Source organism: Lampetra fluviatilis, chromosome 3 (assembly GCF_964198595.1).
Source record: "Lampetra fluviatilis chromosome 3, kcLamFluv1.1, whole genome shotgun sequence".
Taxonomy (NCBI): Eukaryota; Metazoa; Chordata; class Hyperoartia; order Petromyzontiformes; family Petromyzontidae; genus Lampetra; species Lampetra fluviatilis.
The window spans coordinates 15815613-15830476 of NC_136277.1; the positions used below are offsets into that span (position 1 = coordinate 15815613).

Here is a 14864-nt window from a genome sequence, read left to right on the forward strand (position 1 = left end):
TTCGGTAAAGTCACGTAGAAGGGAAATATTAAAATAATAATAATAAAAAACCAATAAAATAATTCTCACGACGTTTCGGCCACAACGCAAGCAGCCGTCCTCAGGTGAAGACCAGGTCTGTCGGGGAGACAGCGTCTGAATGCTTTGAGATCCTTGATGAAAAGCGCTACATAAATGGAATTATTATTATTATCACCTGTGCCCCCACCCCACCCACCGCCGTCACCGCCATGGCGCGGCAGGAGGGCGACGTCCCGCCGTGGGGCTGGGAGCGGGCGGTGGACACGGTGGAGCTGACCAACGACGGCTCCGGGCTCGGCTTCGGCATCGTCGGGGGCAAGGGCACCGGCGTGGTCGTCAAAACCATCCTGCCCGGGGGGGTCGCCGCTCGCGTGAGTCCGGTGCCGGGCCCCCCCCCACCCACACCCTCGCCTACCCCACCCCAAAGTGGAATAGGACAGATTTTCTTTTTTTTTCTTCTATCTCTCGCTCGCCCATGACGATCAGACGATAGGCCGTCGCGACGTCATCGTCGCCACCGGAGATTCCGTCCGGGAGGAAATCTCGTGGGGGGGGGGGGGGTGGGAAGGACGGCACCCCCCCCCCACCCCGCGCTTGCGGATATCGCGGAGCCACGACCCGCGAGTTCCTCCCTTTCCGCATAGACGAAGATTCCACCCCCGCCCCCCCCCCCCCCCGTGTAGCCTTAACAGACTGTTGGGGCAAGTGCTGTTATAGCGAGCAGCACCCGGCGCGACACACGAGCGGGTGGATGGCCATCGCCGCGCCCGGCCGCCTTTGTCTCCCCCAGTGGCGACGTTTACTACACCACGCCGCACCGGGTACTCATTTGAGGCCGAGTCGACCCAGGGGAGGCCCGGGACCGGTTCATACAATCGTCACCGATGTTCGTGGCCCGTGAGCGGGAATCGAACCCGGGTCGCCGGGTTCGTAGCGCAGAGCGCTAACCGCTGCACCACCGTTCCCCACGCCCCCGCCCCCATGCCTCCACCAAGGTGGAATAGGACGATTTTATTAGGACTGATTGGCCTCCACCTTTTGCCGTTGTTTTTGTGGTCTCACACTGGTGGTGAGACTGGGACACAAAGGAGGCCGCCTATTTCAAAGACAAATGCATCCATTATCATCGGAGCATGTTTGTTTGCATGCTCTAGCAACAAGTACTGCATGCGGTTAATCCAGACTTTTGATGCCTTGCAAAAGTTATGTTTCAGTGCCAGAAATGGTAAAAACCTATTTTTTTTCTTTTCATCATTTTGGATACTGCTAAAAAGGCCCCGTGGATATCTATGGGCGGTGTGTATGTACGTTGAACTTCAATCGGAGGTGCAGCGCTGCGTCTATGGATGATGATGATAATAATAGCGATACAAATAACAACAGCAACAACGTCTGGCCCTGCAGGATGGGCGGCTGCAGAGCGGAGACCACATCCTGCAGATCGGGGACACGGACGTGCAGGGCATGGGCAGCGAGCAGGTGGCGCAGGTGTGCCAACGCGCCCGCTGCGCGCACACGCACGCACCCCTCGCTCGTCTTCCCGTTCGGAGTTCCGGTGCGGTGAAGGGCGATGCCGGTGCCCGCGCGTGTCCGTGCGTGCGGTATATGCGCTGTTCCGCGCGTGTGATGCACGCGCCGCGTGCGTGTGTGTGTGTGTACACGCGTGCGTGTGCGTGTACACGCGTGCGTGTGTGTGTACACGCGCGTGTGTGTACACGCGTGCGTGTGTGTACACACACGCGTGCGTGTGTGTACACGCGTGCATGTGTGTGTACACGCGTGCGTTTGAAGGTCCTGCGCCAGTGCGGCACGCACGTCAAGCTGGTGATCGCGCGCGGCCTGATGGAGGCCGAGCGCCCGTCGCCGCCGTCGTCGCCGCCGCCACCGCAGTCCCCTGGGGGGTTGTCGTCGTCGTCGTCCACCCGGTCGGCCTCGAGGGAGGAGGAGATCCCCTCGGTCGCCTCCCTGCACGCCCTCCGCTCGGAAGAGGTGCGATCGGTGAATCGCCGGAATGGCCGAGCGCAAATGGCCGCCCGCGCAATTGCTCGCCGCGTGCGTCTGGTCGCGGGCGCGCGTGTGTGTGTGTGCGCGTGTGTGTGTGCGTGTGTGTGTGCGTGTGTGTGTGTGCGCGTGTGTGTGTGTGTGTGTGTGTGCGTGTGTGTGTGCGCGTGTGTGTGCGCGTGTGTGTGTGTGCGTGTGTGTGTGCGTGTGTGTGTGCGCGTGTGTGTGTGCGTGTGTGTGTGCGTGTGTGTGTGCGTGTGTGTGTGCGTGTGTGCACTTGTGTGCGCGTTTTGTGTCGACTCTGCCTCGATTGAGCGCCGGGGTGCAGTGTGGTAAAACATCGCCGCCGTGGAGGCAACGGCGGCCCGGGCGTGGAGTTGGCCGCCCGCCCCCTCGTGTGCTGCCGCGCCGGCCTTCATAGGTGCTGCTGCTGCTCTAACAGCACTTGTCCCCACCGACGGTCTTGTTGAAGGCTACACGGGGGGGGGTGGGGGGACCTTTGTCTTTGCGTGCCCACGGTCGTGACCGCCAGCGGCGCGTCGGATTTCTCAACAGACGCGCGTGGTAAGCGTTTAGAAAGCGTTTGGCTCTCGCGCGATCAGCGCTGCGTGCGCGCACAGCTCGTTAGCCGCGTGATTTGCGCCCCGGCGACAGATGCCGCCGCGTGATGAGCTCGGAGATCGGCGATGGCTCCCCCCCCCACCCCCCCGCGAGACGACTTCAAAAATCTGGTGCCGCAGATGCCACCGGGACTGGGAATTCGGCAGACGCGCGATAACGAGCCCTTGCCACCGTAACCCCCTCCCCGTGCCCTTCCCCACCGCCCGCCCATCCTTGGCAGCTGTTAACAACAACAGCAGCAGCAGCAACTACTCAAAGGAAGGGAAAAAAAAGGATGAAAAAAATCCGGCACAAAATTTTGCACCGGGGGGGGGGGGGTGGTGGGGGGCGAGGTGCCTGTTTGCCCGGCGCGTCGGCGCCAGCAGGCCCGGGCGCCAGCCTTGCGCGCCGGCCAGCCGTGGCGGGCCGTTGCAAATTGGCTCCGTCTCATCGACCTGAATTAATGAATTTGTCCCGACGAAGTAGCTTTGGATTTCTTGAGTAACAAAAAAAACTGAAAAAAATCTGAAATTTATCAAAGTGACGTTGGCGCCCGTGAAACTGAGCTTGTGAATTCGACAACTTATCCGCCACCGCCGCCACCACCGCCGCTGCGTTGGGGCAGTGGTGCACGAGCACAACCAACAACAACAACACAAACCTGCCCAACGCGGTCTCTGTGTCAACAACAACAACAACGCCTCGTGTGTGTGTGTGTCACGCTTGCTAACAGCACTTGCCCCAGCAGTCTGGTAAGGCTATAAGAGAGGGGTCTTTGTATCAGTGTGTCAGCACGTGCGTGGAGCGGTGGCGCAGCGGTTAGCGCGCCGCGCTACGAACCCGACGACCACGAAGTTCGATTCCCGCTCACGGCCACCACCAACGTCGGTGACGTTTATCTGAACATGTCCTGGGCCTCCTCCACTAGGTCAACTCAGCCTCAAATGAGTAACCTGGTGTGATGTGTAGCAAACATCGCCACTGGGGAGACAAAGGTGGCCGGGCGTGGTGCTGGCCACTCGCCCCCTGGTGTGCGGTGCAGGTTCGTCATGGGTGCTGCTCGCTAACAGCACTTGCCCCATAGGCGATACTCGCTTGTTGAAGGCTACACGGGGGACCTTTGTCTGTGCCAGCAGGGCGAAGGGGTGGGTGGCGTGGAGGCCTACGAGGTGGAGCTCACGAAGGACACGCAGGGGCTGGGCATCACCATCGCTGGCTACGTTGGCGATAAGAACTCTGGTAACGTCTCGCCATCGGCGTGTCTATGGGTCTCTGTGTTGCGTCGATAGTTTATGTGTGAGTCTGCGGGTCTCTGTGTGAGTCTGTCGGTCTCTGAGTGAGTCTGTGGATCTCTGTGTGAGTCTGTGGATTTCTGTGTGAGTCTATAGGTCTCTGTGTGAGTCTATGGGTCTCTGTGTAAGTCTATGGGTCTCTGTGTGAGTCTATGGGTCTCTGTGTGAGTCTATGGGTCTCTGTGTGAGTCTATGGGTGTCTGTGTAAGTCTTTGGGTCTCTGTGTGAGTCTATAGTTCTCTCTGTGAGTCTGTGGTTTCTTTGTGAGTCTATGAGTGTCTGTGTAAGTCTATGGGTCTCTGTGTGAGTCTATGGGTCTCTGTGTACATCTATGAGTCTCTATGCGAATCTATGGGTCTCTGTGTGAGTCTATGGGCAGTAAGATATTGTATCTTGACCAGGCTACTCCCGAAGTCGGCCTCTGGCTCACACACCGGCCGAGGCTATGGGTGGGGGGCTGGGTGGGGGAGGCCTTCATCCAGCAGTTGATTGATCGTGACGACGACGATGTGGTTCAACTCCTCGCCCGCAAAGTTTCCAAGTGTAGAGCGTGTAGCCTGCGTGGCCGCGCAGGGCTGACGCTGCGTTGTTGCCGTGTGCGGCTGTTTTTGTGCGGTTGGCCGCCGAGCAGAGCTGTCGGGAATCTTCGTGAAGAGCATCACCCCGGGCAGCGCCGCGGAGCACGACGGGCGCATCTGGGCCGGGGACCAGATCATCGCCGTGAGGCTCGCGCGGCACGCACGCACGCTCGCACAATCACGCGTTCACACGCACACACACTCACGTACTCGCGCTCGCACGCGCACACGCACTCGCACGCACGCACTCGCCCGCGTGCATTCACACGCACACACACACTCATACACTCATGTACTCGCACACGCACGCACTCACGCGTACACGCACCTTGCACACACTGACACGCAGACGGCGCACATACGTACACACACATACACACGACACGCGCGCACAAAGAACGGTTCGGATTAACGTCACTGGTGTTTGGTGACCGTGAGCGGGAATCGAACTCGGGCCATAACCGCTGCACTACCGCTCCCCACCACACACGCACGCACACACACGCACACACACACACGTACACACACGCACACACACGCGCACACACGCGCACACGTGCGCGCGTACGCCAGGTGGACGAGACGGACCTGCAGGGCTTCACCAACCAGCAGGCGGTGGAGGTGCTGCGCCGCACCGGCAGGACGGTGCGCCTCACGCTCGCCCGCCGGGAGCCGCGGCACGGCGCGGCCGCCGGCGGGCGCCGCTCCTCCCGGCACAGCCCCGGCTCGGGGTCGAGCGAGGGCGGCGACGACGACGGTGACGACGGTGACGAGGTGGAGGAGGAGGGGCGACGGCGCTCAACCTCTCCCGGCGGCCGGCGCGGGCTCGGCGGCGGTGGCGGCAAGCGAGAGAAGATCTGGAGCGCCGACGCGGAGACGGACGCCCCCACCGTCACCGTCACCATCTCGCCCTCCAGGCCCGGTGAGACTTTGGGTGCGCTACGGTGGGCTCGGAGATGTTGACTACATCGCCTGGTGTACAGGAGGTCGTGGGTTCGATCCTGACCCTGACGACGCCTGCTGCTGTATATTTGAAGTCTGCGTGTCTCTCTCATCATCATCATCATTACGGTGGCTAGGAGATGTTAACTACATCGCCTGGTATACAGGAGGTCGTGGGTTCGATCCCTACCCTGACGATGCCTGTTGCTGTGTATTTGGAGTCTGCGTGTCTCTCTCTCTCTCCCCGTGGTGGTCGCGTGGATTTTTTTCTCCGGGGTCCTCCGGTTTTTCCCCTCCACATTTCGAATCAACGGTCATGTGCTTAGAGTTATTTGGCTGCTGCTGTGAATTTCCACGAGATGATGATGATGGTAAGCCGCCACTTCGTTGAGCTATCGTTTGTGATAGCCAGGTCGCTTCTGGAACAATATCTACAATATAGCTCAGTGGGCCTTACACCTGGTGAATAAAAAATAGTTTAGTTCAGTGGTGGTGGCGACGAGCGGTTGCCGGGTCGCAACAAACGTCGGGCGGCCTCCACCGTGCACGCACCACCCACTCTGCCGGGAGATGGCGGCACAGCAAAGGTGCCGCGCCGGATAATTATCGTCTTTGTTTTCTTACCTTATACAGATTTACAAACACTAATGTGTTTTCCCAATCGTGGTTGTTTTCACTTATTTTTAATCGGCCAAAATCTTTGACCGTGATGCCCGCGCCGGGCGGCACGTCGGTATTAACCAGGACGGCCGCTGGGCTGAAACCGCTCGGGTCGCGTCAAGCCCCGAATCGTTTCGCCGCCGGATCGGTTTCTTCGTCGTCGTCGTCGTTGCCGAGGAGGAGGCGGCGGTGGCGGTGGCGGCGCTAGGCGGTCACGCGGCGGCGGGCGAAACGTTACGGACACACGAGCGGCGAGCGAGCGATCGACGAGCGATAGACGAGCAATCGACAAGCGGGCGTTGTGTTGGCGCGCGTAGGCGGTGTGTGGGGCGGCGCGAGGCGCACCAGCGGCGGCGGTGACGGTACCACGGTGAGCGCCGCCGGCACGGACAACGATGAGGAGGAGGCGGACGATGCTCGTGGGCGGGAGGCCGAGCGGCGTCGCTTCCTCCCCGGTTAGCTCGCCCCCGACCCCCCACCCCCCACCGCCCCCCCCACCCGCCTTGACGGCCACCAACGGGAAGGCGAGTTTGACAACAGCGATCCACCAACCCTCCCGCTGCTGCTGCTGCTGCTGCCTCCACAGCGCCGGGTTACAGGGCAGCAGCCACCGCCGCCGCTGCCGCCACCCGGTTCCGTCCCGCGTTGCGCTGTTTTGTTCGGCGTAGGGGAGGCGGCGTGAGGCCCGCGGCGTTTGTTGACGTTGGCCGTGCCGATTGTCGTCGGCGTGGCGCCAACTCGCGAGCTCTCTCCCCATCACCCCCCCATCTCCCCCCCCGTCGTGGATAGGAGATGTTAACTCCCTCGCCTGGTATACAGGAGGTCGTGGGTTCGATCCCGACCCTGACGCCTACTGTATATTTGGAGTTTGCATCTCTCATCATCATCATAACGGTGGCTAGCAGATGTTAACTATCTCGCCTGGTATGCAGGAGGTCGTGCGTTCGATACCAAACCTGAGGATGCCTGGATTTTGCGTGTCTCTCTCTGCCCGTGGCGGTCGCGTGGATTTTCCCTCTGGATCCTGCAGTTTTTCCACCTCCACGTTTAAAATGGACGTGCGAGTATTTTGGCTGCTGTGCATGTTGACGCGATGAGACACCGCTCCGTCGAGCTGTCGTGCGTGATGGTCAGGCGGCTTCTCAAAGAGAGCTGCATCGCTCAGTGGGCCTTACTTGGTAGAATAATCTAAATCGTTTACAGTCTTAGTTTACCTGCTCCGTCGCACGCACACCGATTCGTAGCTCGTGGTGCCCACGCCGCTATTTCAATCATCACGAGCTTTCGTGCCCGTCCAAGGACGGGTCTATATCGCAGTAAATCTGAAATATTCAATAGAAAAATTGTTCAGCTCATGATTATTAATGAGGGGGGGTGGGCCTCATGTGGAGTGACGTCACGCGCGGGACACGCACACATTCTTGGCTTATTATATTAGTAATCGTCTAGATTGACGAACTCACTTCTTTAGACCTGCTTTTTGTGTGTTTAGTTTGTTGTCCTTCCGCCCCCATCCCTCCGATGAGCACGTTTGGCTACGTACGGTGCGAAAGAAATTCAACGTGCACACAAACTCCTCCTCATCACCCTCCTCCTCCTCGTCTCGCGCAGGAATCAAGGCCTCCACCGAGGACGACGACGTCGTCAGGGCCAGCTGGCAGAACATCCTCGGAGCGGGGAAAGAAGTGGTGGTGCGACGCCCAACCACGCACTCCCGTCGCCGCCCGCCGTCGAGGACGGGCACGCGCCCACCCCCATTGGCGCGCGGTTGGCTACGTGCGGCGCGCCGGTAGAAGTTCCAGACGGACGTGAAGCGTTCGCGTCGTCGTTCGTAACCCCCCTCCCCCCTCCGTCCAGGTGTCGCGCGTGTTCAAGACGAGCGAGCGCAGCGGCCTGGGCATCAGCCTCGAGGGCTCCCTGGGGCACCACCACATCCGCTCCATCCTGCCCGAGGGGCCCGTCGGGCGCAGTGGCCTGCTGCTCAGCGGGGACGAGCTGCTGGAGGTCGGGGCCCACCCCACCCACCCCACCCACCCCACCCACCCCACCCCACCCACCCCCAGCCATCTGACCCACCCCCCCACCACACCACCCACCCCACCCACCCCACCCCACCCCACCCACCCCAGCCATCCCACCCACCCCACCCACCCCACCCACCCCACCCCACCCACCCCACCCCACCCACCCACCCCACCCACCCCACACACCCCACCCACCCCACCCACCCACCCCCAGCCATCTGACCCACCCCCCCACCACCCCAGCCATCCCACCCACCACTCCACCCACCTCACCCACCCCACCCATGCCACCAAATCCCAACCACCCCACCTACCCCACCCCACCCACCCCAGACATCTGACCCACCCCCCCACCACACCACCCACCCCACCCATGCCACCCACCCCACCCCCCCACCCCTAACCACTCCACCCACCCCACCCCACCCACCATACCCATTACACCCACCCAACCCCACCCACCACACCCATAAACCCCCCCACCCACCCAACCCCACCCACCCCACCTACACCCCGACCCCACCGACCCCACCCCAGCCATCCGACCCACCGACCACCTCGAACCCACCAACTCCACCATCCCACCCACCCCACCCACCGACCCCAACCTCCAGCCTCCCCTCTCCCCTCTCCACCCGCCTACTCCCCACCCACCCAACTACCCCTCTACCCCATACCGTCCCCTCTCCTCTCGCCACCCCCCCCCCCTTAGTGGGAGTGAGGGAATGGAGGGGGGAGAAGGAGAGAGGGAGGGGGGGGACGGAGGGAAGAAGCGTGGGTGGGGGGGCAGAGGGAAGGAAAGTGCGAGGGAGGAGGGGAGTGAGGGAGGTCACGCGTGTTGACGGGGCGCTCCCTCTGGCCCGCCCCCCAGGTGAACGGCACGCGCCTGCTGGGCCGTGCCCACCGCGAGGTGGTGGCCATCCTCAAGGAGCTGCCCCTCGCCGTCACCATGGTGTGCTCCCGGCACGCCCACGACTACGACGCCGGCGCCGGCAGGCAGAGCGCCTCGTCGCCCGGCCAGGTGAGAGCCGGGTCGGCACTCACTCGCTCTCTCTCTCGGCCATAGACTCAACACTGCACCATAGACTCAACACTGCACCATAGACTCAACACTGCCCATAGACTCAACACTGCACCATAGACTCAACACTGCACCATAGACTCAACACTGCACCATAGACTCAACACTGCCCATAGACTCAACACTGCCCATAGACTCAACACTGCCCATAGACTCAACACTGCCCATAGACTCAACACTGCACCATAGACTCAGCACTGCCCATAGACTCAACACTGCCCATAGACTCAGCACTGCCCATAGACTCAACACTGCACCATAGACTTAACACTGCACCATAGACTCAACACTGCCCATAGACTCAGCACTGCCCATAGACTCAACACTGCACCATAGACTCAACACTGCCCATAGACTCAACACTGCCCATAGACTCAACACTGCCCATAGACTCAACACTGCCCATAGACTCAACACTGCCCATAGACTCAACACTGCCCATAGACTCAACACTGCCCATAGACTCAACACTGCCCATAGACTCAACACTACCCCATAGACTCAACACTGCCCATAGACTCAACACTGCCCATAGACTCAACACTGCCCATATACTCAACACTGCCCATAGACTCAACACTGCCCATAGACTCAGCACTGCCCATAGACTCAACACTGCACCATAGACTCAACACTGCCCATAGACTCAACACTGCCCATAGACTCAACACTGCCCATAGACTCAACACTGCCCATAGACTCAACACTGCACCATAGACTCAACACTGCACCATAGACTCAACACTGCACCATAGACTCAACACTGCCCATAGACTCAACACTGCCCATAGACTCAACACTGCCCATAGACTCAACACTACCCCATAGACTCAACACTGCCCATAGACTCAACACTGCCCATAGACTCAACACTGCCCATAGACTCAACACTGCCCATAGACTCAACACTGCCCATAGACTCAGCACTGCCCATAGACTCAACACTGCACCATAGACTCAACACTGCACCATAGACTCAACACTGCCCATAGACTCAACACTGCCCATAGACTCAACACTGCCCATAGACTCAACACTGCCCATAGACTCAGCACTGCCCATAGACTCAACACTGCACCATAGACTCAACACTGCACCATAGACTCAACACTGCCCATAGACTCAACACTGCACCATAGACTCAACACTGCACCATAGACTCAACACTGCACCATAGACTCAACACTGCCCATAGACTCAACACTGCCCATAGACTCAACACTGCACCATAGACTCAACACTGCACCATAGACTCAACACTGCCCATAGACTCAACACTGCACCATAGACTCAACACTGCCCATAGACTCAACACTGCCCACAGACTCAACACTGCCCATAGACTCAACACTGCCCATAGACTCAACACTGCCCATAGACTCAGCACTGCCCATAGACTCAACACTGCCCATAGACTCAACACTGCACCATAGACTCAACACTACCCATAGACTCAACACTGCACCATAGACTCAACACTGCCCATAGACTCAACACTGCCCACAGACTCAACACTGCACCATAGACTCAACACTGCCCATAGACTCAGGGCCGCACCTCCGATTAGCATGGTTGGCTACGTACGGTGCGACAGAAGTTTAACGCATGGTACACACATAACGCTGCACTTCTGATTCCGGTCGCGTGGTGCGTCTCACGTCACTATCATCGCCTAACGCACGGCTTGTGTACGATTCTACTGGTGTGCCTGTGTGTCCGTGTTTTCGAGTCTACGTGTCTGCACGTGCGTCCGTGCGTGCGAGTCTACGAACGTTGGCAGCATCGACATCTCTGCGTGACCATGCGTGCGTGTTGTACCACACGTGCGCCTACGTACCGTATCCACGCGCGCGTGACGGACCGTGCGTGTGTGCGTGCCTGCGTGCGTGCGCGCGTCTCTCGGCAGCTCGGGTTGCCCGCCCCGCGACTGCCACCTTTCGCGTGGGGGGGCAGCCAGCAGAGCCTCGCCAGCTCCGACCACAGCCTGGGCCAGGTGAGAGCGGCACAGCCCTCGACGTGGGGCCCTCCCGTGGCGGCGTCGGCCCCGCGCCGCTTCGTGCGTCCGCAAATAGTTTGTAGTTTTCTCGGTTAGTTTTAGAGATGTTTGTGGCTTGCCAGGCCGTGGTGGCGAGAGGGTTGGCGGGTCGTGACCGACGTCACGAGGCTTACGCCGCGCGCGCCGGGAGGAGGGGCCGCACGATGGCCGCACGGCAAATGCGCCACGCCGGCAAATTATCGTCTGTCCCTTATTACGTCAAGTGTAGATTTGGAAGGCGCTGCTATGTAGGTTATGACATTGTACGCAAGATGACAGTGGTTGAGACGGGGTTGTTATTAATGGCGGTGGTGTAGTCATGGTACGTACTCTGGACTTCTTTCGCACCATACGTGGCCAACCGTGCTAATCGGGTTCGGCGATGGATCGTCGGCGCTGGGCAGCACCAGCGCAGCTTCTCTTGCGCATCGTGGGGTGAGGTGTGAAACTAATTTTTTTATCTATTTTTCTTATTGATCAGGTAAGGTCCACTAAGCTACATAGCTCTTTTTCGTAAGCGGCCTGGCTGTCACAAACGATAGCTCTACGTCAGTGGTTTATCCTCATTGCGTGGAAATGTACAGCAGCCAAATACTCTTAAACGCACATCGATTCTCAATGTGGAGGGGAAAAACCGGAGGACCCGAATAAAAATACACACAGAGAGAGAGGGAGACACGCAAACTCCAAATATACAGCAGGCGTCAGCATCAAATCCACGACTTCCTGCATACCAGGCGAGGTTGTTAACATCTCCCGGCTACCATGATGATGATGAGAGAGAGACGCAAACTCCAAATATACAGTTTAACACGTAGGCTTTCGCGACCAATATCATCCATAATAGAGGTTTTGGGTTAGATCGTGTATACAGCAGGCGTCGGGGTCGGGATTAAATCCACGACTCCCTGCATACCGGGCGAGGTCGTTAACATCTCCTAGCCACCGTGGCGCCCTTAGTGACCGCGACCTTCGCCCCCCACCGCCCCCCCCCCCCACGCAGATGTGGTCCGGGGGTAGCCCCCCCGCGTCTCCAGACAGCGCTCTCGCGGCCGGCAGGCCCAAGGCTCCGGTCGCGACGAACCTCGGGCCCCAGAGTGGCGTCTCCTCCTCCTCCTCGTCTCCCGCGGCGTCGCGGACCGAGACGGAGCGAACGCCGTGGAGCCTGGACGACGGCGGCGCCGGAGTCGTTCTCGGGGGACCCCGGAGCGCCGGGCCGGTGGGGGGGGGGCGCGACGGGGACAGAGGCCGAGGAGGAGGGAGGGGTGGCGGCGGTTGCCGGAGGGCAGCAGCCCATGTGGGACTCGGAGGTGCAGTGGATCGAGCTGGAGAAGGGCAGCCAGGGGCTGGGGTTCAGCATCCTGGACTACCAGGTGAGTGAGAGGCCGAGGGACCATCCCGGGAGGCTCCCCAGTCGCAGCCGTCGTCGTCAGCAACATTGTCGTCGTCGTCACCATCATCATCATCCCCGTCGTCATCATCGTCACCATCATCATTACCGTCGTCATCGTCGTCACCATCATCATCATTACCGTCGTCATCATCATCGTCACCATCATCATCATTACCATCATCATCATCGTCACCATCATCATCATTACTGTCGTCATCGTCGTCACCATCATCATTACCATCGTCATCATCATCGTCACCATCATCATCATTACCATTGTCATCATCGTCACCATCATCATCATTACCATCGTCGTCATCATCGTCACGATCATCATCATTACCATCATCATCATTGTCACGATCATCCTCGTCAGCAGCCATGGTCGTCCCTTCCAGCCCCTCCCATCACGGCCGCCCCCCCCCCCCCACCATGGCCGCCCTCATGGCTGTCCCCACGGCCGCTCCCACGGCTGCCCCCCCCCCACCACCACGGCTGCCCCACCCACCACGGCCGCCCCCGCAGCCGCCCCCACTGCCACCGCCTGCCGGTGCCGCGTGTTGCTGGCAGGACCCGTGGGACGCGGACCGCAGCGTGGTGCTTATCCGATCGCTGGTGCCGGGCGGCGCCGCCGAGCGGGACGGCCGCCTGCTGCCCGGCGACCGCCTGGCGTTCGTCAATGAGCGCGACCTCACCGGCGCCGGCCTGGAGGAGGCCGTCGCGGCCCTCAAGGGGGCACCGACGGGCACCGTTCGCATCGGCGTGGCCAAGCCCCTGCCGGTGAGAAGGGGAAGGGAGGGAAGTGGGAAGGGAGGGAGGCAGGGAGGTGAGGGGAGGGGAGGGAGGATACTCCATTGGCTGTGCTAGGCCCAAGCATACCAAGCAAAGGCATAGGGCCCCAAGCAGCTGAAGGAGATCCGATATTAAAGCGAAAGAAGCTCAAACATTCCGTACGCACACGCACACACACGCAAGCCCTGTGCAACCCCCTCGCTCGTTTCATTCCGAACGATTCCTCACCGTCGCTCTAACACCCCCCCCACCTCCGCCGCCCCACCTCCTCGCTCGTTAAACCTAACGGGGCGCTCCCTCTGTGTTTTCCCCCCTCCCGACCCTCGTCCCTGTCTAACCGACTAACCGCACCGCGGCCACCGCCGGCGTCGTCGTCGTCGCGCGGGCAGCCCGACCCGGCGCCGGGCTCCTCGGGCCGTCGCGCCGGCCGCGACGCTCCGGCCGTCACCAGGGAGACGCAGCTCCCCGGCGCCGCCGCCCCCGTCGCTAGGGCGGCCGTCGCCACGGCGACCCCGTACCGCACGCGGGGGTTCCAGCTGCCGCCGCGCGCGCCGCGCGTGAGCTCGCCCCTCTTCCACGCCGAGCTGGCGCTGGTCTGTGTGCGACGCGCTCGTGTGCGCGCGTGTCGCCCCCCGGTCGCGTGCCCATAGTTGTGTGTCGGCGTGTGCCCAGCCTCGTGTGTCTGTAGTTGTGTGTCGGTGTGTGCCTGCGCTTGTGTGTCTGTAGTTGTGTGTAGGCGTGTGCCAGCACTTGTGTGCCCGTAGTTGTGTCGGCGTGTGCCCATCCTCGTGTGTCTGTAGTTGTGTGTCGGCGTGTGCCAGCGCTTGTGTGTCTGTAGTTGTGTCGGTGTTTGCCCAGCCTCGTGTGTCTGTAGTTGTGTGTCGGCGTGTGCCAGCGCTTGTGTGCCCGTAGTTGTGTGTCGGTGTGTGCCTGCGCTCGTGTGTCTGTAGTTGTGTCGGTGTGTGCCCAGCCTCGTGTGTCTGTAGTTGTGTCGGCGTGTGCCCAGCCTCGTGTGTCTGTAGTTGTGTCGGCGTGTGCCAGCGCTTGTGTGCCCGTAGTTGTGTGTCGGTGTGTGTCCGCGCTCGTGTGCCCGTGATCGCGTATCAGCATGTGCCAGCGCCCGTGCACCAGCACTCGTATGCCCACGGTCCTGTGCCCGCGCTCGTGCCGAGATGGGCAACCAGGTGGCGGTGCCTGGCAGAGCCGCAGCCGTCGAATCCGAGGTGGTTTCAATGCGTAATTTGTACCGGATTTCTGAGAGATTTGCAAAGCGATATCCACGAGATATCCGCGAGATTCGGGGTCACTCGGCAGGCCCGTCAAGCCCCGACGTAAGCCGCGTGTGAAGACGCGAAGCATTCTAGGATTGACCAGGTGACCTGCTCCAGTGTGCCTGGGGGTGGCCAGGCGGGTGGGGGGCGCTGTGACGCTTGCATGCTTGGCGC

General features: G+C 60.6%; 1 protein-coding gene across 1 annotated transcript in view; it reads left to right on the plus strand.

Moving 5' to 3' along the window:
• The window catches only part of LOC144953299 (multiple PDZ domain protein-like), a 66490-nt gene that overhangs the window by 17837 nt on the left and 33789 nt on the right, over positions 1-14864 (plus strand). The window contains 15 exon segments of the mRNA XM_078883872.1: positions 243-392; positions 1426-1509; positions 1813-2010; positions 3759-3861; positions 4546-4634; positions 5066-5414; positions 6412-6549; positions 7706-7785; positions 7952-8098; positions 8990-9139; positions 11106-11192; positions 12238-12456; positions 12458-12607; positions 13198-13407; positions 13809-14012. Coding sequence (XP_078739998.1) covers positions 243-392; positions 1426-1509; positions 1813-2010; positions 3759-3861; positions 4546-4634; positions 5066-5414; positions 6412-6549; positions 7706-7785; positions 7952-8098; positions 8990-9139; positions 11106-11192; positions 12238-12456; positions 12458-12607; positions 13198-13407; positions 13809-14012 — 2358 coding nt within the window.